At 41.3% G+C, this 25,612-nt stretch overlaps 1 protein-coding gene across 1 annotated transcript in view; it reads right to left on the bottom strand.

Annotated features, from left to right (window-relative positions):
* Positions 1-526: 526 nt before the first annotated feature.
* Positions 527-25,612, bottom strand: part of LANCL3 (LanC like family member 3) — a 44,074-nt gene continuing 18,988 nt past the window's right edge. Inside the window, exons 2-5 of the mRNA XM_068155063.1 lie at positions 13,753-13,876; positions 12,469-12,666; positions 8,408-8,615; positions 527-7,141 (exon numbers count right to left, since the gene is read on the bottom strand). Of these exons, the coding sequence (XP_068011164.1) occupies positions 6,982-7,141; positions 8,408-8,615; positions 12,469-12,666; positions 13,753-13,876 (690 nt within the window). The 3' untranslated portion in view covers positions 527-6,981. The remainder of the gene's footprint in view (positions 7,142-8,407; positions 8,616-12,468; positions 12,667-13,752; positions 13,877-25,612) is intronic.

The raw sequence follows: 25,612 nt of genomic DNA, 5'->3' as shown, positions 1-25,612 counted from the left end.
GGCTACTCCTGCATGTCTGCAACTATTCTTTAATGCAACTTAGGTTATCACCAGATTTATTTAAACAGTGCCAATAACATTTTCTGGGATCATACTTGAACTGCTGCACTGGCAAACATGAAGTTCCAGTTGCTCACCATCTAGGCTCAGTTCAGGATGGAAACCTGGTTATGGGTGGTCCCAGGTGAATTTAATACTCTTATGTACCCTTCACTGGGAATGGAGGGTCTTTCTAGAAAGAGGACAGAGACTTAAACAGGCTGAAGATAAACACCTAAGTGGGAAACTTCAATCTACAGGCCAAAAGCAACCTGTCTTCTCTCAGGGGAAACTACCATAAAGTAGTTTTACCGATGTGCTATGTGCAGCCTGGAAGTTTTATCTAATTCTAAAATGAACGATTTTTACCTTTGATAACATGGTACCACGGAAAACCTGTTAGAGCCCTAAGTCATGACTGTTCCCAAAGGAAAAGTTGCCAGCACTGTGAAAGACAAACACACATAAGCAAGTCAATGCAAAATCACATTGTTCAAGGTTGGGCTTTTATTTAAGGCAAAATATAATCACAGCTTTAATATTCATGATATGGATATACACAGTTTGCTCTGCCACTATGAAGCCTAATATTATCACTGCTTTTAAAAGGCTATAAAATCTAGTGTCTATTATAATCTGCCATACAAAACTAATACAATAAACACATTCTGAAAGATCACAGTGTTTAAAACATTAGAGGAGCAGGGGTCCTGCTTTGAAACAATAAGGTGCATTTCTAAAGAATCAAATCAATCTTGATTCTAAGGGCCTGTACCATCTTATGGCTGTGAATAGCTATTACACTGAGAAAACAATGTAGGGTGCAGCACATAATAAATAAATAAATGCCCTATGTCAGAATATATTGAATACTCAAGTGTCACCAACACAAACTAGACATGAAACAATGCCATTTAAGTTCCCTATAGTTTTTACTGGTAGTGGGACTCATGTATATTGCAGACATATTGAGGGAAAACGAATCTAAAACTGCTATCAAATAGAGCCCTGCATATGCAAACACCTCTGCTTTCCTCTTGCTGTTACACACAAGCCTTACTAGTGACTTGTGTGTAAAGTAAAGATTGTAGACTGGGCTCTGGAATGATGCAGTTTTGCCCCTGTTTCGCATGCAAGGAAGGACCTAACCTTGCATGCTTGAAATCAAGTGGAGATTCACCACTGACATCAGCAGGTGGCAAATCAGGTCCTTAAAATGAGTGCAGGAGGCCAATCAGTGGCAAAATCAGACATTATTAGAGGAAATCTTTCATCTCTCATCTCTCATGTAATGAAGACAGAAGCAGAGTTCAATTTTTGGTCAAACAGCCTTTCTCTTCCATATGAAGTAGAACTGAATTTTTTTAATGGGATTGGTTTTCTATTCACTATGGGATATAATTGACTTCAGGACTTCTACATAAAATTTTCTGGGGAGTATGCATGTATAGTCATGCAGAGATGCTGCTGAACATCACTGCATTATACAGCATCTTTTATCCACACATAATTATACCACTAGGCAAAATGAGTTCTTAATTAATTTCCTGCCACTATAGTTGGTATTGCTGCACTTGACCTAAATGCCTCCACCTTCCCCTTGAGTCGTGCAGTGAACAAAGTCAAGGGACTCCCTTGTAAGTACTGAAAATAAATATAGCCATATATGTTTTCAAGGAGATTGGCTTTTTCCAGAGCATGATGTAAAATTTTAAATACACAGAGTACAAGACCAACAGCAGCATCAGTGACAGTAACAAATCAGTCAGGTTTAATAATTCAAAGGCAGGTCAAAAAGTTGGTGCATGTTGGCTTTTTGGATCTGTTGTTTCTTTTTTTTATCTGCCTAAGCATAGATAGTCTACATCACTTCTATTCCATTAAATGATAGGAGTAGGCAGTAGGTTCATCTACAGGCAGCTCCTTCACTGGCTGACTTTTTTCAGTGTATGATGACATTGCTGTAATGGCAATGTGTGATGTTCAAGGCAGCTAAAACCTGTACAATGCACCTCTACCTCTATCTGTGCAAAGAAGCAGACTGCACTGGTCTCCTGGAAAATGTTTATTCACATCTCTAAATTGCTGTATTGTTCTGTGGGCCCTGAGCAATTGTGGCTTATGGCTTTGAAGTACACTGTTCCCTCAGTAATGTGAATTTTGGTCACTTTCTTATTTCTTTACTACCTAGTCCAGGACATACTTATATAAACTGAAATGTCATGTCAGAGCAATCCAGCCTGTTCTGGTAGCCAGTAATTGCTTATCAATGTCATTCTTCAAAGGAAGATAAGTCTATGAAACCTACAGGGCAGTTCTTATTCCTGATCTACTAATCTTCCTACAGATTAGAATATGCACTCATGCCAGTGAATATTCAAAGTATGTAGGAGAAGATAACTGCACCTGAGATTTACTTGGCAGACCTCAGAGATACACTATCCGTGGATCTTACAGGTCCAAGTAATGAAGATATATTCTCAGAACTCAAGCATATGCTAAAATAGGTCATCTTTTGCATAAAACACGTAGCATTTTGGCAGATGCTATAAATAACATGCAGAGAACAATGCAAGTCCGAAAGTTTCATTGCCATTTGCACATACTGCACCTGAATACATCAGATACATAAATTTTGGTATTTGGGTTTTTTCCCCACAGTGTTTGAGAAACTATAGTCAGTATTCTTAGCATATTCTCTACATGCCTATATAATTGCTATTAGAAATCAAAGTGGCATTAGTTGATTTCAGGGAACAGTAAATAGGGTGACTCTTCTATTTGCATTCACTTGTGCACATTTCCCAGAACTAAATTATTTAAATGGGTATTTTGGGGTGTTTAGCCATTTTACTTTGGTTTGATTGTCTTAGTAGAACTGAGATACTACAGAAGTGAACAAGCTCCCTAGAAAGTCTGTTGTGTTTAATGATGTAAACCATCAGTGACAGTTGTATAATGATTTTTCCTTAGCGGGTGGGAAATGGCAGAGCCCATTAGAAGCAGTCACCTGGGAGTGTAAAATAGTGTAATGCAAATAAATGGAACACCCCTCTTAAGCAAAAGTAATCGATCTTATTTTCAAGAACAAAAGACCTGGGCTGCTGCTTCAGTCTTCTGAAGTTAATCCTAAATTGGGAAAGGCAGGGAAACTAGAGGAAACAACAATGCAGACAAAGCAGGTATTGAAAACAGGGGCACAAAACAATTATGTTATCATGCTGAGAAGCTGTGAGTAGTAGAAAGAAAATAAAGACACATTTCTTAGAACTTTACTGCTGAAACTTATTGCATCTGGCTCTACAAATCCTGAGATCACTAAATCTGGACATTACAGATCTAGTTTTCCCCCAAATTATTCCATGGCAATGATCTATAGATGCCCTACCGAACAGTCATGAATAGTGGCTCCTTAAACTGATTTGTAATCTACAGATTTACTCACAAACAGCACCACACAAACACAGCTACATCACAAATAAGCACCAATACTCACACAATGCATCTTCTTTTCTTCAACAGCATAATCAGAAATACTAGTATATCACTTCAATTCCTATTGCCTACATTTTAGAAACTAAACACACTCAAGAAACTAATGTGCAAACATGACATAGTAACTCGTGTTTTACACTTTGAGAGAGGCTTCTCAAGTTTCTGGTCACAGTCTTTTGTCACAGCACCATGGCAGAATCTGCTGAGGAATACTTTTTATTTCCCAGTCTATTAGGGCCTGATTTGGGATCAGGAGGAGACAGCACCCTGCTGACAACGTCTAGTGAAGGTTGCACGATTGATTTTGTCAAAGCAGTAAGAAGGGAACGCAAAGAGCCTTATTTCTTATTACTCAAAAAAGTGCTGATGGCTCTGCTCAGGTTACTTTCCTGTCAATGTCTTAAAAGCCACAAATAAAGGTTGCAACAATATGTATGTAACAGCATATACAGGGAAGAAAAATAAATAACAAAACCAACCAAACCCCCCACCAGATAGAGAATTAAGAGGAAAAAAGATGACAAACCCCCTGTTTATTTAATGACTGACATTTTCAGAAGAGCCCTGGAGTGTATTTACACTGTGTTCAGAAGCTATGACTACAGCATATCTAGCAGCTACCTTTACCCAGCTAGGCATGGTAAGAAAATCCACAAAGGTCTTAAGAATGAGCTCAAACTGCCATGTCTGATGAAACAGATGAATAATTATGTTCCAAGATTTTACAAGATGCATGCCATGAGGCTGAATGTTTATGTTAATGCTCTCAGGTGAAGTTTTAAATCATATATGGTATATGCTACAATATTAGCATTCAGGACTTGGTCAGGATCTAAGTTACTGTACTGATTTATTGTGCTCTCCATTTATTTGAGGCTTTGGCAAAGATTTTCTTCTTCAAGCATCTTCTGAGAAATATCTAACTGGAAACAATTAAATGTCATGGCCCACTGATAATTAAAAAGTAGGCACTGGGGACAAAATCAAAAGAGGATGGTTACTATTCTGATATGCATAAATTCTGTTAAGGCTTCAATTTGGAGTTGTTTAGGGCTTTTGAGGATGTAGTTAAAACACAGCGATTTTGTTTTATGTTTGCATCTCTAAATAAAAAGACCTGGAAATTAATGTAAGATTACAACAGCTTGACTCTGGATTATGGCAGAATCTATGTGTCTGGCTTACAGTAAAACAGAATACAGGTACACCAGCTATCTAAATGCTATGGCACAACTGTTGTAACTTACATCTTTGAGCTGAGTGACATTACCCTACAGCAAAAACTGAGACTGAAAAGCTGTTGACCACGGGAAAAAAATGGACAGGACAAGTTCTACCTTCCTTAAATGTTCAGAAAGATTCCAGTTATGAAATATATGAGCCACCTGCACTACAGGAAGCAGCCAGATAAAAGTCCTAGTGGACTTCGAATCTTCACCACTGACAACTGACTTAGCTCTGATCTAGCAGGAGCACTTCAGCATGGCCAGGCAGAGCACGTGCACATCTCCACTGACTTTTTGATGACGTTTCACAGGTACTCCTCCCTAGGAAATACAGCCTCCAATGTGTACACATCTCACTGCTCAGAGTGACATCAATGTATTTCTTAGAAGAACTTTTATCCCACAATTAATAACTGTAAGTTGAATTTTAACATTTCCATTCACCAACCAATTCCTAAATTCTTAACAAACTGATACAGAACTGCATTGCTTTATCCACCAATGAAATGTGGTTACTTCTATGATTAAGTAATTAATTAGAGCTGCACAGGGCAAGACAAAATAGCAGAAATCCTCATCTGCAGCTCATAATAATGCAAGCCATCTCATTAAAATAACAGTGATAAGAGTAGGAATGGGATTAGTATATTAAAATGCAGAAGGATTGCAAGACCTGGCTTCAACTTACAGCCTGATCAAGGCCCACTAAAATTAAAAGGGATTTTTAATGCATTAGGCTTTAAAAATAAAGAAATTGTAATCTCCTTCAGCTGAGAATACAGAAAGAGAGACTGCATTGTTTGGCAGTGCATGTAGGTCAGGTTTTTCCCCCTAACTTCAATTTTTGATATAAAGGTCTTCCTAATCTGTCTTTAAAGATAACTGCATTACATTATTCCCATAAAAATAAATAGTAAATACATTTTAAATACAGATATCGATTTTATACTTGTTTTGGTACAAATCTACATCAGCATTTTCTTCAGCTTTCAAGTACCATGTTGTATATGTAATATATATAAAACAGCATATAATGGCAACCTTAAGTGCTAGTGCAACTAGTGTTGAGCAACCCATTTGTTTCTATAGCTACAAATCATCAGGGCATATACATTATTCTGTTAACCAGGAAAAGAAGCAATTTGGAGGTTTGTCATCAGCTTTTTCTTAAGGTTTGCATTCAGTTTACAGTGTTTTGCAGTCAACAGTTCACCAAGGAAAACAGATTTTCCACTCCCTGAAATACACATGTTATTGTTCAGAAATGCTGCTCTAAGTAATTAATTTTTAAAGGAAGCTTTTGTATTACTGAACAATACTTATCTAGTAATGTTGTACTGTGAAGAAAGCATCTGCCTACTGTATCTTTGCTGTAGAACTTTTCAATCCAAGACTTCTCTATGGCTCCACTCATCTTCCCTGTGACAGGGAAAATATTGACAAGAAGTGATATGGTTACAGTAAATCTGTAAGGAGACCAGCTCCTCACCACAGACTGAGCTCTGAAAGGAAGGGTCACATTCAGTCCTCATCTACGTATATGAAACCCCACTAGCTGAAATGATCTGTCAAACTGCTGGCTCAATATATAACTATCTACATAACATTATATGCATATGAAGATGAAAGAGCTCCAAGAAACTGGCACTTCTAACACTTTACCAGAACTAGTAGATGTGGTTTAGGTTTCAAAATCCCAAATTGTGCCTTCATGCAGTGTAGTGACATGTCTAGGACAACCTCCCCAATAAGAAGAGCATTGCTGCATGAAGACTTGCTTTCACAGGCATCTTTTTAAAATCTACTGGATACATCACTGGTTCTTCTTTGCATGTCCCCATAATTCTAGCTTTTTTTTTTATCCTCTTTTTTTTTTTTTTTTCCTTTTCTCCTGTGTAACCACCAAATGAAAGGTTTGATAATGCCCCATAATGCCCCTTTATCTGTCACTTGAATAATTAGGTTTTGCTTATTACAGCCAAATATTTAGCCCATCGGATTCAAGTATTCCCCCCCGCCTTTTCTTTTCATTGAGCCTTTTTTTTGACCACACACTTCCCTCCCAAACCCCTAATGTATTTTCATCTGACTCCCAGCTATGTTAAGGCTAGCATTAGTGGTACCACTAGCTTGTTTTGTAAATAGCCTCTCTTGACAAATAAGTAAAACCACAGTTCCCTCTCCCACCGCCACTAAGGTGTGGCCCTGCAGAATGTTCTCTCTAGACGAAGACACTGAAGAGAGGAAACTCAGCTTGATTGGGTTGCAGCAAGTCAGCCAGGAAACACACAGTTCCTGAGAAGCCTTCATACAGACTATATACACTTTCTAATGCCCGGGAGCCAGCTTTAAATTCTTCTGTAAATAAGAACTCTGCAAACCTAAGAAACAGCAAAGGAAAAAAGTTTGTTATTATTGGGTGTCTCTGTACATCTGCTCATTGTTTGAAAGCACCATTTTAGCAACATTCAATGATTAAAGAAAGTAGAATGATCATTATTTAACCATATGTGGAAATTTTACACTCCCAGAATCACAGTATCGCTCAGGTTGGAAGCGACCTCGAGGATCATCGAGTCCAACCTGTCACCACAGACCTCATGACTCCCCACTAGCCACAATAAATTGAGGTCCAGAAAAAGAAAAGCTGAACCTTTGCAAACTTCATGTGTGTTATGCTTCTTTGAGAGCTATGCACCCTTTTTTTCTGATTTCTATGAGACATTTTATTAAACAAATACTTTCAAATAACTTTTATCTTGGTTGTTATTTCCACAGGATGCAAGCAATGTTTTGCTTCAATGCAAAGAATTCTGTCATGCTGAAATAACTAAACGAAACTTCTCCGTTCAGAGCAAATGGTTGAAAATAAGTTGCCCTAATTACCTCCTCATTATTCCATGCTGTAGGGAAAACAGTAAAAAACATTGGCTATTAGCTTTTCAAACATGCATAGGAAATTAAGGAAATAAAATTAAAGATAATTGCAGGACTGTGACAGAATTTCCAGTGGGATATACTTTGCATCGGGACAAAATGGAATCAGCCTCACTGGCTAAGCTGAATAGAATAGTATCACAGTGGCTAAAGATGGTAATGGTAAACTAAAAAACCCCAGTAAAATAAGAGCAAATCAGATCCCATACTTATTTTCCATGTTTAGTAACAAGGGATAGTGTTAAATGCCCTGAAAATCAGAATAAATCAATATAATGAACAGCATCACATTTATGTCTGCTCCTGGACTTGGGTATACAACTTGCCTGTTCTAACCTCACATCAAGATGAGATCTGCATGCATACTGTTCCTCCACACAGGGCTTTTGGGCAGGGAGGGAGGTATGCTGGACTGCTTCTCATGGAATCACAAAATGCCAGGTTGGAAGGAACCCCAGGGATAATCTGGTCCAATCTTTCTGGGTAACAGTATAGTTTAAATGAGATTGGCCCAGCAGGCAGCCTGGCACAGGCAGCCTGGAAGCAGGACTGCAGGGCTTCTGCCCCACAATTCAAGAGCTAGAATTGCACCCGGAGTTTAACCACTTAGGATGCATCCACGGGTGGTGACTACAGATCCTGAGGAGCTTTACAAATGTTCCTGAGACTTTCCAGTTTTACCCTGAAGCCAGAAAAACAGGAATACTAACCTCTGTGCCCTGTATATGTACTTTGAGTTTCCAGTGAGCCTATACAGCAGCAGGAACACATAAGCACTACCAGCCACACCATGGCAGATTCCAGGTCCCTTCTTCAGCAGGCCTTTCTGCCAAGTTAGCTCTCCACAGCGGATACAAGTGTCCAGATATTGAGGCTTCTTAGAAACCAGGTAGGCTTTGGCAAACAGATAGGCAATGCCTAAGAAAATAACAAGCAAAATTGTCTGTTGGAAGAAGTAGGCCAAGGGTTTCATAGAACACCTAAGAAAATAAAGATTAATATGTGAAAACCCTGCAGTCTCATACTCTATATGTCAACATTGCATATACATATACACACATATATGGTACATACAGAGGAGAGAATATCTGAAATATGCTAAAAAGAACATGGTAAGATGTACGAGTGGCAATAGCACTTCCAATTTTTTCTCTGTATGGCTGAATTCCAGGGTTTAGGCTAACATTCCCAGTCTCTTACCAACTTAAAACAGAAGTCACATTTTCTTTGCCTTTTAAACAGTCAACTCTTGGCACTGTCTTCTATTGGTTTTAAATCCCCATTCACCTCACCTAGTTACACTGATAAAAACAGAAGGATGTGCAAAATAACTCCCTGCTCCTGTGGCCAGCAGGAGCAGGGAGGTCATTCTGGCCCCTGTACACTGCACTGGGTAGGCCACACCTCGAGTACTGTGTCCAGTTCTGGGCCCCTCAGTTTAGGAAGGATGGTGACTTGCTGGAATGAGTCCAGAGAAGAGCAACAAAGTTGGTGAGGGGTTTGGAACACAAGCCCTATGAGGAGAGGCTGAGGGAGCTGGGGTTGCTCAGCCTGGAGAAGAGGAGACTCAGGGGTGACCTTATTGCTCTCTACAACTACCTGAAGGGAGGTTGTAGACAGGCTGATGATGGTCTCTTCTCCCAGGCAGCCAGCACCAGAACAAGAGGACACAGTCTCAGGCTACGCCAGGGGAGGTTCAGGTTGGATGTTAGGAAGAAGTTCTATACAGAAAGAGTGATTGCCCATTGGAATGGGTTGCCCGGGGAGGTGGTGGAGTCGCCATCATTGAAGGTGTTCAGAAGGAGACTTGATGGGGTGCTTGGTGCCATGGGTTAGCTGTTTGGGTGGGTTGGATTGGTTGATGGGTTGGACGTGATGATCTTGAAGGTCTCTTCCAACCTGGTTTGGTCTATTCTATTCTATTCTATTCTATTCTATTCTATTCTATTCTATTCTATTCTATTCTAACTTGTTACATTAGCAGGAGATATATTTTTTTACTGAATGAGAAAAAGAAATTGCCTTTTCTCTTTTTTTTCCCCTTGTCACTGGGGTCCATACTGTTTTATTGTGGTTTTAAAGAGTTGTGCATAATAACTTCTGTTAAAAACAAACTCCAACAAAATAAAACAAAACTATGTGGCTAATTTTTAGAGGAGAGTCAAATAAATGAATCATAATCTTCAACAGCACACTGCACAGCTCAGTTCATGGTAACCTTAAAAGACTGCCTGCAACATGTAACCAAATTGAGTGCCTAAGGAAATGTTTACTTGTGGTCTGAATATAATATACACTGAAGTATATGGGCCCATGACAACCTCCTGAGGTTCAACAAGACCAAATGCAAGGTCCTGCATCTGAATCGGGGCAATCCCAAGGACCAGTATAGACTGGACAGTGACTGGCTTGAAGGTAGCCCTGAAGAAAAGGACTTGGGGGTGCTGATGGATGAGCTCAACAGGAGCCAGCAGTGTGCAATTGCAGCCAAGAAAGCCAGTCACATCCTGGGCTGCATCAAGAGAAGCATAGCCAGCAGGTCAAGGGAGGTGATTCTCCCCCTCTACTCCACTCTGGTGAGACCACACCTGGAGTACTGCATCCAGTTCTGGAGCCTCTATTACAGGAAGGATCTGGAGGTGCTGGAGCATGTTCAGAGATGGGCCACAAGGATGATCAGAGGCCTGGAGCTCCTCTCCTATGAGGACAGACTAGGGAGAGTTGGGGCTATTCAGTCTAGAGAAGAAAAGGCTCCAAGAAGACCTAATTGTAGCCTTCCAGTATCTGAAGGGAGCTACAAGAAAGCTGGGGAGGGACTTCTAAGGGTGTCAGGTAATGATAGGACTGGGGGAATGGAACAAAAATAGAAATGGGTAGATTCAGATTGCATGTTAGGAAGAAGTTCTTCACCACACGGGTGGTGAGACACTGGCACAGGTCACCCAGGGAGGTGGGTAGAAGCCCCTTCTCTGGAGGTTTTAAAGGCCAGGCTGGATGTGGCTCTGAGCAACCTGCTCTAGTGTGAGGTATCCCTGGCCATGGCAGGGGGATTGGAACTAGATGATCCTTGTTACAGCCCTAACAGTTCTATGATTCTAAAAGTGTCCTTGTAAACTACATGTGCATTATTAACCAAGAACAGTGATGGGACATGGGACTTTCTGGGGAAGAACAATAGGAATTAATGAATTTACATCTCTCTGAAGTAACATCTTTATGTCCTTTGGGATTCTGGCACTTTGTTTTGCTGCATGTGTCTCCACTAATTGTTAATCCAGACAAAGAGGACATCTTCCTTGCAGGTCTCATCACTAGGCCAGTCATGCTACAGAAGCAATTTTTCTCTCTTAAAAAATAGAAAAGGTTGGAATACAATGATGTTTTCACTTCAATTACAAAAGCTGTTTTTACTTCACTTCATTAGAGTGCAAGAGCAAGAAGCTTGTTCCTTAATCATTCCAAGAAAAAGATAAGCAGAAAGCACATTTAAGGGGCATTAATTATAATGTACTCTTTGTGATTTCAATAGAACACCTTTAAAAGCAAGGCATCAATGTTCATGGACATATTTTAATAAAAGGAAGCTTTTCTGTAACCTTCTAGGTTCACCATACCAAGCCAATGTGACTAGTTAAACATTAAATTCTGCCTGGGGGTCAAAAAAAAGCAATTTCAGTATGCAGCATTACTGGTCAAAATTGCTAAGGTATAGATAGAGTCTGAACTGGCAGACATCAGCCCTACCTCATGAGCCTGACTCTCCTTCTCCCTCATAAGCCTGACTCTCTTTCTCTCTGAAAAGCTATTTTATATGTCTGACTTTCAGAAAAAAATGCCTCTTAGCAGTACACACTCCCCTTCACATGAAAATATTGTGGTCAAATGTATGCATTATCCATATAGTAAGGGCAGCTAAACTTTGATTCTGATGGGTGGGGGAAGATATTCTGAAGGCTTTCCCAAAACTGATAGATGCGTCTGCATCAATGTTCCTTCACATACTATTTCTCTGTCCAGCATATGCTGTCTTTTGACTCAGTTGTACAATTCTTTGAGGTCTTGTCATGAAAGGTGGCAAGAGTGGAAAACATAGTTCAAGATGACCAGAATTCTTTCAGCTGTGATCACCTGTGCTTGTAAGGTAGAAAATAAGCCTATCCTTCCAGCTTCTTAATCACTAAATAGAACTCTCATAACTGGAAGAATAGACCGGAATAGAATAGAATAGAATAGACCAGACCAGGTTGGAAGAGACCTTCAGGATTATCGTGTCCAACCCATCAACCAATCCAACCCACCTAAACAGCTAACCCATGGCACCAAGCACCCCATCAAGTCTCCTCCTGAACACCTCCAATCATGGTGACTCCACCACCTCCCCAGGCAGCCCATTCCAATGGGCAATCACTCTCTCTATATAGAACTTCTTCCTAACATCCAACCTAAACCTCCCTGGTGCAGCCTGAGACTGTGTCCTCTTGTGCTGGTGCTGGCTGCCTGGGTGAAGAGACCAACCTCTGCCTGTCTACAACCTCCCTTCAAGTAGTTGTAGAGAGCAATGAGGTCACCCCTGAGTCTCCTCCTCTCCAGGCTAAGCAACCCCAGCTCCCTCAGCCTCTCTTCATAGGGCTTGTGTTCCAAACGCCTGCCTCTCACAAAATGTCAAAATTGTTCAAATTTAACCTGAGATTATCTTCTACATGGAATCCCCTAACAATGGAAAGCAATGGGATCAGTACCTGGCCCTTTGTAGCATCAATGGAAAACAAACCTGGAGCTCCATGACACCAGTGTACAAGCTCATTCTCCCGCTCAATAGTCTCTCCCAGCTCAGGAGGCCAGTTGCTGTTCTGTTCTTGGTCCATAAGAAAATCAACACTCTGCCACACAAGCTCCTGATCTGCTGGCTGCAGGTACTCATAGTAAGAAAGCAGCATCTGAAGGATTGATGAAAGCCCATGTGCTGCACCTGAAAACAACAGCAACATTCCAAAGAAGAGGGTGGATTTAGAACTAATCACCATCATGCAGCAACTTTCTCTTCAGGTTTATGTCCTTGCCAAGTCCATGGCTCTATAATCGTCTTTATGTATTTTACAGTAGTGCTTGCAATAAAGATTTTTAGGTGCATGACATTATGATTTGTTATTACTTCTGTCTTTACCAGCTCCTCAAGCTAAGCAAAGATATGTATGAATTTTGCCTGTTCTCACTCTGATGTGACTGAAACTCAGTGTGTTAAGTTACACTGAACCCAAACTGAACACTGTTTCAAGATGTTATTCTTCTTGATAAACTACTGAATCTAGACCATTATTCTGAAGTCTTTGTTGAACTCAACTTGAAACTGGAGCATAAATGATACTCCCAGTGTCAGTCAGCTAAAACCTGCAGTTCAGCGCAAGAATCATTTGTAGCTGCAGGGTCTGCGAAGAAGCAGCACCACTCAGTGACTTCTCCCTCTACTCCCCTGCCAGGGAACTCTTAACATCTGAAAATCAATTTCAAATTTTCTGCAGTGTGATACTGTGCCTTGAGGCCCTCTCTAAGGACCTGCTCAATGACTTGACTTCAGATGGGCTCCATGATGGTTAGAAGATCACAATGGCTAAAAGCTGCCCACATGCCTGAGCTGCACTGCTGCAGTCAAAAACATTTTGTAAGCCCCTGCATGGCAATGGACACTTACAAATATCCTCTCTGCGGACAGTTCTCTCTGGTAAATTTCTCCACACAGGCATGCACACCACACCTCCTGCTGCCTCCGTCTTGCAAGGGCAGATTTACCAGGGCAGATGGGAGAAGAGGGAATGAAGCTGCTGCCTGCTGCTCTCCCGGTGTAGCACAGGCACCTCTTGCATTGCAGCAGCACTAGGCAGCATCAGTCCTCCCCTCAGTTCCACTTAGCAATTTTAGGAGGCTGGATAACCTCCTACACTGTAGGGTTTACCTATTTTATTGCTGGTGGCACTTCTTTTTAAATACTTTTAAGTGTCTACTGCCTCAGCATCTACACACAGCATCACTTTCAAATTAGTTGGCATGTTTTACTCACCAAGATACTCTGTTCCATAGTAAGAATACATGAGGGGGATTGGTTTCCTCTTCTTCACTGCATACTGCTTTCCTGATTCTAGTATGGCCAGGCAAATTGATTTTATTTGTGCTGGGGTCAGCACCTAGAAGCATCAAAACAAACCAAGTCTATGATCATAATTTCTAGACATTTTCCAAGACTTTGCTTTTCTGCTGGTATATAAGAGAAAGTAAGGCCTTTTATCTTATGAGCATGCCATAAGGTACATCATTATTAACAGTAGCTTACATAAACCAGTCAATTTAAGCAACATTTCTCCAAAACAGTTTCATCCCATCTCAGGAAAGTGAGTGTCAAATCTTCAGATGCACACTAAGAGCTCCTGCCCTTCCTTCCCAAAGATGCACCAGCCTGATGGATGCCAACAGAAAGCACCTGGCAAGGTGCAGAAAAACAGCCTCCAGACTGGAGGAAGAGACACCAGGAGAGGACACAGGAAAACAGACCTACAGAAGCAGCACATTGGGACATACTGAGCTAAACAGACTTTTCTCAGTCAACAGAAGAGGAAAGAAGAAGACACTAGATTTTATTGAAGAACCCACTTATGTAGGTTCAGAACCATCTTAGTAAAAGATGCTTCAAGAAAATACTAAGAAAAATGCAGTGCAAGACAGATTTCTACAAAGAGGGGCTGGATGTGTTTAAGGGACTTTGTAATCACAAACAGGTCAACAATGCTCTGAGAAATGACTAATGCCTTACTCTTAGTAGTGCAAAAAGTAACATTGACAAATACACTTCACCAGAACTTTTCCCCAGTTTGTGACCTACAGCATTCAGTGAGGAATTGATTTTACAGGTTTTAACTACAGCTCTAATTATATGCAATTCACTGCAATTGTCTGCAATTTCCTCTGTCAGCCACACCTGTACATTATTGACCAATACCTAGGTCATTTAAATAACATAGTGGAAGTAGTGTTCTGGCTCCAAGGGAAAGCCTGTATGGCAGCTGTACTTGCACAAATAGACAAAAACATGTTTCAGCTTATGAGAAGGGAGAAAGAAAAAAACAAATGACAAAAATGAAGCAGGAAAAAAGGCTGTAGAAATACCCTTGACAAGATAAGCAGTAATCCTAGAACTGACTGGAATATCAAGCTCATGTCTTTAAAATGTCCCTGAGCACATTTGGTTTTGCTGTACTTTCTCTTCAGTTTTAAAAATCACAGTTAGCATTAAGTATGGAAGCAACACCAGTTATAAAATGTATCCTCTCATCTGGCATGTAAAGTATGCCTTGAATAATTAATGTCACTTAGAATTTAACTGAAAACTAAGAGCTGAGAAATTGTTTTTCATCTTACCTTGCTCCCTGCTAACAAGGCATTTTACGACAGCTACTCCAAATGACTACGGTATTTGCACAAGCTGGAGAATGACCTACTTCTGATCTTGATCAGTGACTTTGCTCATTTCCAGTCATTTTTAAATGAATTGATTTAGCTTCACTGAGTTTAAAGAAACAGTTTAAACCCTAAGTAAACGAGGAGAGCAGAGACATGGCGAGACAGATTGTGTTCTCTCCACAGCTCTCATTTTACTCTCTTGCACTTTGGGGCCTGCTCCTCCACACTGTACATTTTGTAAAATCACCGAATCACAGAAATATTCAGGTTGGAAAAGACCAAGTCCAACCAATAACCCTACTCTGCAAGGTTCACCCCTAAACCATAGCCCCAAGTACCACATCCAAATGACCAGTTGAGTAAGGTAACCCTCTTAAAAACTGAATGGGAAGGGTAAGATTCCCTAGTTGTAATTCTGGAAGGCAAAGGCACACTGAATGGAATGGAATGGAATGGAATGGAATGGAATGGAATGGAATGGAATGGAATGGAAAGGAATGGAATGGAATAGAATAGAATAGAATAGAATAGAATAGAATAGAATAGAATAGAATAGAATAGAATAGAATAGAATAGAATAGACCAGACCAGGTTGGAAGAGACCTTCAAGATCATCGTGTCCAACCTACCATCCAACACCGCCCAACCAACTAACCCCTGCAACCAAGCACCCTATCAAGTCTCCTCCTGAACACCTCCAGTGATGGTGACTCCACCATCTCCTCGGGCAGCCCATTCCAATGGGCAATCACTCTCTCTGTGTAAAACTTCCTCCTGACCTCCAGCCTGAACCTCCCCTGGCGCAGCCTGAGACTGTGTCCTCTTGTTCTGGTACTGGTTGCCTGGGAGAAGAGACCAACCTCTGCCTGTCTACAACCCCCCTTCAGGTAGTTGTAGAGAGCAATAAGGTCACCCCTGAGTCTTCTCTTCTCCAGGCTAAGCAGCCCCAGCTCCCTCAGCCTCTCCTCATCGGGCTTGTATTCCAAGCCCCTCACTAACTTTGTTGCCCTTCTCTGGACTCGTTCCAGCAAGTCAACCTCCTTCCTAAACTGAGGGCCCCAGAACTGGACACAGTACTCGAGGTGTGGCCTAACCAGTGCAGTGTACAGGGGCAGAATGACCTCCCTGCTCCTGCTGGCCACACTGTTCTTGATGCAGGCCAGGATGCCATTGGCCCTCCTGGCCACCTGGGCACACTGCAGGCTCATGTTCATCCTACCATCAACCAGTACCCCCAGGTCCCTCTCTGCCTGGCCGCTCTCCAGCCACTCTGACCCCAGCCTGTAGCTCTACATGGGGTTGTTGTGGCCGATGTGCAGAACCCAGCACTTGGATGTGTTCAATCTCATGCCGTTGGACTCTGCCCATCTGTCCAGCCTGTCGAGGTCCCTCTGCAGAGCCTCTCTACCCTCCAGCAGATCAACTCCTGCCCCCAGCTTGGTGTTGTCCACAAACCTACTGATGATCGACTCAATGCCCTCATCCAGATCATCAATAAAGATGTTAAAGAGCACAGAAAATCACAATCATTTCCCAGATGTAATGGTTCCTTTCCTCAATAAATCAACTGTCTCTCAATACCAACCACGTTTTGCTATGCTTGTTTTCATGTTTGGTGCATTTAATTTTTAAATGGAATTAAGAACAGTTTTAAAATGCTGATTGTGTATTTTGCATGGATTTAAACTGCCACCCAAATCTCCAGCCTTGCACAGTGCTGCATAAAGAAGTGTCAGCTATCAAGAAATGCATTGTTCACCATTTTTTAACATAAAGTAAGGGTAAAGTCAAATACTTAAGAACTGTGATTACTTCATTGTATAGTACAGCATAGCCTTTTGGCTGGCATAATGAAATATGCTAACAAATATCACCTTTTTCAGAATGCAAAGAAAAAGAGCTCACATGCAAAGCCAGATTTGCATTCATTTAAGATGCAATTATTTGCAATTATTTAAAATCATGATTAGAATGGCTAATAGAAATCGCTCTGTCCTGACCCACTTCCACCTTACCAAATGGAACAGAAATGAGAATAATCTGTATGTTTTGGAAACAGCTTTCTCTCTGGTCACTCAGCCTGATCTGGACACTTAAGGCAGGTAGAAGAAAGAAAATTCTTTTGCTGACTCCAAATATCTCTTACCAAGTGCCTCAGTTGTGGCCATTGTAGGGGTGCTGCCTCTTTTCCAAAACACTTATATATGAGGGATTTCTATTTGATCCTTCTTGGAGGAAATGGTTGGCTGGAACACAATTGCATCCTAGGCTGCATCAAAAGAAGCACTGCCAGCAGCTTGAAGAGGTGTTCCTGCCACTTTGCTCTGGTGAGACCTCACCTGGAGTACTGCATCTAGCTCTGGAGCCCTCAACACAGGAAGGACATGGTCCTGATGGAAAGAGTCCAGAGGAGGGCCATGAAAATGGTCAGGGGGTTGGAGCACCTCTGTTATAAGGACAGGCTGAGGGAGCTGGACTTGTTCAGCTTGGAGAAGAGAAGACTCTCTAGAGTCCTAATAGCAGCATTCCAGTACTTGAAGGGGACCTACAAGAAGACTGAAGAGGGACTCTACAAATGTCTGTAGAGACAGGAGGAGGTGCAATGGTTTTAAATTAGAGAAGAGTAGAATTAGAGTGAATGTCAGGAACAAGTTCTTTGCCATGAGGGTGGTGGAACACTGGAACAGGTTGCCCAGGGAGGTAGTTGAGGCCCCATCCCTGGAGATATTCAAGGTCAAGCTTGACAAGGCTCTGAGCAACCTGATCTAATGGAAGATGTCACTGCTTATTTCAGGGAGGGTTGGACTAGATGACCTTTAGAAGTCCTTTCCAACCAAAACCATTCTATGATACTATGATTAGTGGCCTTCCAAAGGTTGAATGATGAGAGATCACATTTAAGATCTCCAGCAGCTTGCTGCACTTTATTTCAACTAAACCTGTGTAAAGCCCTCAGATCTCTCTCACCTTCACCTGTGTTCAGTCTCTGTAGTCCCCCTCATAATAACTTTAATAAAACATCTAAAAACTTAGGACCAAAATAACCATCACAGACCACATTAATCATAATCACAGCTGGTGTAGTGTGGTTCTACAAAGATCATTTTCATTTCACTGTAGTTGCAATGCCTCCTTGCCCCTGGGAATTACTGAAGCAATAGGTTTAATTAGGGATGGCAAAGAAATAGACTGATCATCCCAAAGGCTTTGAACGAATAAATTGCTTATTGATATCACGTCCTCTGGTCAAAGCTGTCTGATGCTTTGATGGAGAATAAAGCAAATATGAGAATATGCTGCCCAGAAACAATATAAATCATGTCTGAGTCAGCCACATTTTTTGAGAAACTTCTTGAATGTCATTTAGTATAAGCTGGATAAAAATAAGCAGGTAAAAATATTCTTTATCATGTCAGTACTTAGTCAAAATACTACTGACACAAGGAGATATATTGCTGGTGTTTTAATATTTCAGTTATCTCTTTTATATTTTTAAAGACACCACAGCCTACCCTGTCACATTAGAAATGTTCATTTTAGCCTCCTCCCTAGACCCAAGTTTGGAACACATGCATTCCACATTCCCCCTGCAATTTCCTGATCAATTGGTTGGTGGAGTTCTTTATTTTCTGTTATAAATAATTATCCAGTGATGCTGTATGCTGTTAAACAACTGTTCCACTCATAGTGGTGACAGCTGCATACCCATATACCTTTTAATTTAAGAACAACATCTATCATACCTAGTTTTTGCACTGCTGCCTGTGCCCTGTACTATAAGCGGTACTTATGCTGAGGGGAAAAAACCAAACCCAGAAAACAAAACAAACAAACAAAAAAAAAAAAACACCAAAACCCCCACCACCAAATAGCCACTGCAATTGTTTCTGAAACTATCTTTGTTTTTCTCTTGTGCTACTGCAGGCAGTATACTGCAGTGTGCCCAGGCAGCCAGGAGGGCCAATGGCATCCTGGCCTGCATCAAGAACAGTGTGGCCAGCAGGAGCAGGGAGGTCATTCTGCCCCTGTACACTGCACTGGTTAGGCCACACCTCGAGTACTGTGTCCAGTTCTGGGCTCCTCAGTTTAGGAAGGATGTTGACTTGCTGGAATGAGTCCAGAGAAAGGCAACAAAGCTGGGGAGGGGTTTGGAATACAAGCCCTATGAGGAGAGGCTGAGGGAGCTGGGGTTGCTTAGCCTGGAGAGTAGGAGACTCAGGGGTGACCTTATTGCTCTCTACAACTACTTGAAGGGAGGTTGTAGACAGGCAGAGGTTGGTCTCTTCTCCCAGGCAGCCAGCACCAGAACAAGAGGACACAGTCTCAGGCTGCGCCAGGGGAGGTTTAGGTTGGATGTTAGGAAGAAGTTCTATACAGAGAGAGTGATTGCCCATTGGAATGGGCTGCCTGGAGAGGTGGTGGAGTCACCATCGTTGGAGGTGTTCAGGAGGAGACTTGCTGGGGTGCTTGGTGACATGGGTTAGTTGTTTGGGTGGGTTGGATTGGTTGATGGGTTGGACACGATAATCTTGAAGGTCTCTTCCAACCTGGTCTGGTCTATTCTATTCTATTCTATTCTATTCTATTCTATTCTATTCTATTCTATTCCTTCTGCCATTAAGGCACTCCAAAATGTGTGAGTTATTTAAGGCAGGTACTTATTCAGTAAATTCCTAGTATAAGTCCGGAAGGAAGCGCTATGTCTACAGCGATCACAGAACACTGTCTTTTTATTGTTGCTGTTAGCAATCTTTCTCAACCTGAGATCCTTTAGTTAGAAGTAAATCATTTCACAACTCCTTTTAACCTACTAAATGGTATTTAGTAGGCTATTGGCTATGACATGTGTTTCAAAAATTGTAGGCAGAATTCTTGACCTTGAGGATTAGGCAGAAAGAAGCAGGACCAGTTCTCCTTTGCTTCTGATTAAAATAATGTTTTCAGCACATCATTCAAACCTCTGAATGCTTGCTGTGAGTTCCTTGGCTCATGAGCTGCCTTCTGAAAACCAGTGCTGCATAAAACTGCATAATGTATTGAGTAGGTTTGAGAACTGTAAGCTTTTAATTATTTTTTTTAAATCTGTGTTTGTTTTCTTAGAGCTCTTTCCTGTGTGCAAGTAATAGAAGGCATTACTGAATGCCAAGTAGTCTCTTTTTAAAGATGCATCAGTACTTTCAGGAGGTAACAGTTACACCTATTGCGGAAAAAGCTTTGCAGACAAATTCAGCATGCATCTAATACATCAAATCCCTCTCTGCCACACTTCTGAAAAGCCATCTCCATGAATTGATCACATACTTTTTCTGATACTGTAGAGTGTCAAAAATAAGCTGAAAAAAATGGGTCAGTCTAGAAGTAACCTAAGAGCAGCTTTCCCATTAGTGTCCTACGCTGAAAGTCCAGCAGAGGGAGCTTGTGAATTAGTTAATAATACTCAAAATGCTGTTAAAAAAGATATTCTGAACAGCAGGACAGCTGACTCAATCAGAACGATGTTGGAGTCAACTTGGTAATTTAATGATAAGTCACTGCACTATTTGCTGTTTAAGTTCATTCCTTAAGTGTGATCGTTTTCTACTAAAGACAAGGGCTAGAGTTGTTCAGAGATCTTTCCATGCTGTCATGGCCAGTTTTTTCTTCTTTCAGATGATGCTAACACCTGGAGACACAAAAAGCATAGAAGGTAGAAAAACAGAGGGGTCTGCCTCCTGCCATCACAGAATTGCAGAGGCTGAAAGGGACCTCTGGAGACCACCTAGTCCAATGCCCCTTCTAACACAGTATGCTTTGAACAGGTTGCACAGGAATGAGTCCAGGTGGGTTTAGAAAGAGCCTAGTGTTATTCACCTTTGATGTACTTCTCCTGCAGCTGAGAAAGCCAGCTCCATGTGAACAGCTGCCTGCCTTCCTTACAAGCAGTAAGCACATCCTTCTTTAATAAATAAGTAAGTACATTAAAATATCCTGAAACTTGGTTTAAGGCATCAGATTAGTTCCTGCAGTAGTACTGATACCATTGCCACTGCAGGATGTTTCATGAGGTAACAGCACTGTAAATAGAACATTCTAGAGAGTATACTTTGCCCGATTTCTCATTCTAACCAACTACATGACAGTGTGTGGAGATTCAGCACAACCACTAATATTATTGTGTCAGTTCACTGGAAAAAGGTATTTGACTGTAATCTTGAGTAAACCAGACTTCCCTATGTATCCCATTGGTATTGCTTGTTTTTAACATGTAAATTTGGATGGGGTTGAGGCTGGCTCTTTGCCTTAGAGTGTAAACAGCAGTGTAAGTCCTATCTTGTTTCCATGTGTTGCTAATCATGGGTCCAATCAGAAACTCAAGACACTTATTCCTGATGAAACAGATGACTGGTAAAGACGACAACACAGCACTTTTGCTATTACTAACAGAGTACAACATTTCCATCGGTCTCACTTTCTATACTGTCTAGCACTAAACCCATCAAGTTCTCCTCTTAAATCTGTCCTTCAGAAGGGGAAAATTTCAGACATGGCTAAAAACTAAGTATTGCAGAAAAGGATGGAGCACAACTGTTACTGTAGCTAGGAGGCTGGCTGAGAGCAGCTGGTGCTGCTACACAGTTGGTCAAGTGCAATGAGCCTGTCTATTCCTTGTGTCTCAGATGCTGGACAGTTTCAAGGCAAACCCAGCAGTCAGCCTTTCTTCAAGCTCCCCCTGTCCTGGGTCAATGAACAGAGAAGGAAAACATGAAATTCTCTGGTTACACTCTGTTCCCCTTCCCTACCTATCTTCCCATCCACCGGGTTAATGACAAGCCCCCAAGATCGCTCATGCAGCTGCATCAGTCTTGCTGGATACAGCTATGTACTTCTAATGTGGTTGTTCTGGGTCTTAGGAAAGAAACAGGAGTTCTTGTCACTCTCTTTACTTGAATAAAGCCACTCTCTTTACTTGAATAAAGTCTCCTTACTTGAAAAAGGTCAGGAAGCACAACCCCCCATTCTCTCCTGCTGGAGAACTGAAGCAGGAAAATGCCAAGGAACAAGGAGGAGGCTCAGGGGAGACCTTATTGCCATCTATAGCTACCTGAAGGGTGGTCGTGGCCAGGCTGGGGTTGATCTCTTCTCTCAGGAACCAGTGACAGAACAAGAGGACGCAGTCTCAAGCTGCGCCGGGGCAGTTTAGGCTGGATGTTAGGAAGGAATTCTTCACAGAGAGAGAGTGATTGGCCATTGGAATGTGCTGCCCAGCGAGGTGGTGGAGTCACCATCTCTGGAGGTGTTTGCTTTTTAAAAAAAAGAGTCTGGATGAGGCCCTTAGTGCCATGGTTTAGTTGATCAGATGGTGCTGGGTGATAGGTTAGACTTGATGATCTCAAAGGTCTTTTCCAACCTGGTTAATTCTGTATTCTATTCTGTATATCTAAGAGCAAAGCAGTTCAAATAATCAACATGACTGAAGAGGTACCAGTCTGTCTCTTGAAAGCTTAGATGCCATGTTCAGCTGCACATGGCTAGTTCACAGCAAAGTCAGCAGGGAACTGCTCATGAGGACAAGCCAAATTTCAGAAGAATGGAGGTATCCTGGGATGCACTCCTGTGTTACAGCTTTCAAAGGCCATCTGTCTGCACCCCAGTGCACGTTCTCTTCTGCCTGGGAGAGGGTAAGAGTTAACACAGAGAGCCAAGCTTAACTTCAAGCATCTCTCCTTAGAATTGCACCCAAATTCAAGAGCATAACTTGAAAAGCATGTTTAGAAACAGCAAAAATGAAAGATTTGCAAATTAACTGAGAAACAAATCCTGCACTGCTTGGAGGTTTTTTTCCTACATTACAGAATTCTACCCCAACTTTTTCCCAACAAACAAGCAACAATCTTCTTTTTCCCCTTCTTCTCCCTCGTTATTCACCAGCCTTATAATGCACAGCTGAACCACCCTGGGGGCACAGGCCCTGGGAACTGGTGAAAAGGGATGTATCAGTGATCATCTTTTGCAATCCAAATCCCTGTTTGGGGCTTGTATGGGTCAATCACTCCTCCATCAGACATCAGAGCAGTTTATGACAACTGCAAATGAATCAGAGATTAATGCTGCACCAGTACTGCTTCCTTTCCATCTATGCTCCCCAAACAGCTAGAAGAAAGATTAATTTACCATGTAAACTTTTTTTTTCACTGGGAAATCGTCTGTTTATCTCAGACAAAAAATACCAAATCTTGTTGTTTTATGCCAAAACAGCAGCATGAAGCTGCCATTTCCTGATGAGAGATCTATCCTTCTGCACTCTAGATATGTGTTCCTGACAATTCTGCATTATGATGATAATCTTCCAAGCTGGGCATCTGGTATTCTTGTTTCAGTAACAGCCAGCCCAGTGTGTTGTAGTTGTGCTGCCCCAGGATCCCAGTCCTTTTTTTCACATTAGTAAGCAAGGAACATCTGCTTTGTCAGTGTACTTTGGATTACCTTACTTAATCCTGACAGTGGGACTGCTGGTTCATCAAAAGTGAATCCATGCCCTCATCTCTCAGGCAGACATTTCTTACTGTAACAAAGCTGGCCCAGTGGTTGAACTGGTCGATGCATGCAACCTATGCAAAAGCATACCAGGTACTATCCATTCTTCCAGCTCCAGAGAAGCAGGGAAACAGGATTCATGATAAAACCATTGCACAAGACAAAACCTTTGCAACATGGAAGAGAAAGACTCCCCAAACATTGCAGTAACCTTGACAGTGCCTTTAGTCCAAACTCTGGGATCTACTGGGACTTTAGGCAGACAGCTCTTTGGAAAGATATATTTATCAGTGTACACAACTGCAGGTAAACATGACATGGCAGAACTTGATGTTGAGTCAGTTAGTAAAGGCTAGTATTTTTCACAGGGAAGCTGACCTAAGCTTAAAGTTCTACAAATTAACAGGGCAACTGTATCCTGAAACTGAAGAAAGTTGATAAGCCATATTTTAAGATCTATTGAAGGTCTCCAGAAGGAAGTTGACGTAATGTAATGTGTTTGTATATGTGGATGTAATGTAATGTATACAGAGAAGTACAAATGTGTGAAGAGAGATGTTCATGCTAGAGTCTCTTAAGATTATGAATTGTACTGCTGCCAAGTTCATGAAGACATAATTTTGAAGTTGCCACTAAATATAGAAGTGGTATCAGGCACTGGAAAGTTGCAAAGGGTAAGAGGAAATGATGACATCTCTGGTTCATATCAAAAATGCAAGCTCAGAGAAAGTTTGTCTAAGTTCTCCGTGGGAAACTGAGTTACTTCAACCTAATGTCTGGCTAAGAAAGACAAAAGCAGAATAACACTGTGTATTACATCATACACCTGCCTTGATAAAAGCTTACTGCTCTTCCAGTAGAGGCTATGTGCTCAATGGCTGGATAGCTCTCATATTTCTTGTCTGGCGTAGGAAGGTCTAGATGGGTTCTACATTGCAAAAGGTGCCATGAAACAGAGACAAGTTGGCATAACTGGTCCTGGGAATGAGGGAAGGGATAAAGAAGAGAGGGAGATAAGAGATAGAAGACTGACAGAGCTCCTGGGCCCATAGGCTATGTTAAGTAGCTCTGTTTGAAGAGAATGGTCTACATGCAAATTCAGTGAGGTACTGGTCTGGAGAAAACAGCCAGCAGTTTGTATTACAACATTTGGATGATTACATGTGCTTCTGCTGCACCCTTCACTGAGACATCTCTCCGATCAAATTACTGCACAGAACCTATATGGTTGCACATCCTTTTATCTATTTCTAGCTTATTTAAAGTATCATTTTCATGCTGCAATTGTATAGGTAACATTAAAGTTTCACTTGATTCAACAACAGTAATTATGCCGTTGATGTGAGATCACCCAAAAAAGGCAAAACTAAAAGCTTACACTGAAAGCAACTATGCAATACAATGAATAAAAGGTGTAGGATGGGTACAGAGAAAGATTGATTGCTAGTTCCTTGACAATATCTCTAAGGATGTTCATAGTTCAATTAATCTTAAGCAATGCCATCATCTTAATCATTCAGAGTGATGGAAAAGAGACATTTCAGTCTCATGCACTATTTATTTTTTGCAATTTTCCACAGTAATTTCGCCTACTAGATCATTCATACTGCTAATATCAAAGTCCTCATTGACCCAAATGAGTCCTTACTTGGGTGGTGTTACTCCTGGCAAGTATTATGGAAAAAATGTTGGAAGATTTACCAATTGGTGTAATTTGTCTAATGCAGATATCAAAGCAGAGAAATAGAGTCCTTACATGAGCCTTAGTAGCCAGGTCAATAAACTATACGGTTTCTACGACATATAGCTATTCTTGTAAATGCTTGTTATTCCATCTCTTGCCAGTAATCCCATGAGGCTTTCTTATAGTCTGTTGAGACCAATAACAATTTTGTCTGAGGTGGCCTTTAAAGATTGAGACTACAGGAGCATGGCAGACTGAAATGCTGACC

This window comes from Melanerpes formicivorus, unplaced genomic scaffold, assembly GCF_026170545.1.
Source record: "Melanerpes formicivorus ecotype bairdi unplaced genomic scaffold, bMelFor1.0.p_v2 SCAF_30, whole genome shotgun sequence".
Classification (NCBI taxonomy): Eukaryota; Metazoa; Chordata; class Aves; order Piciformes; family Picidae; genus Melanerpes; species Melanerpes formicivorus.
This window is presented reverse-complemented; position numbering and strand designations above follow the sequence as displayed.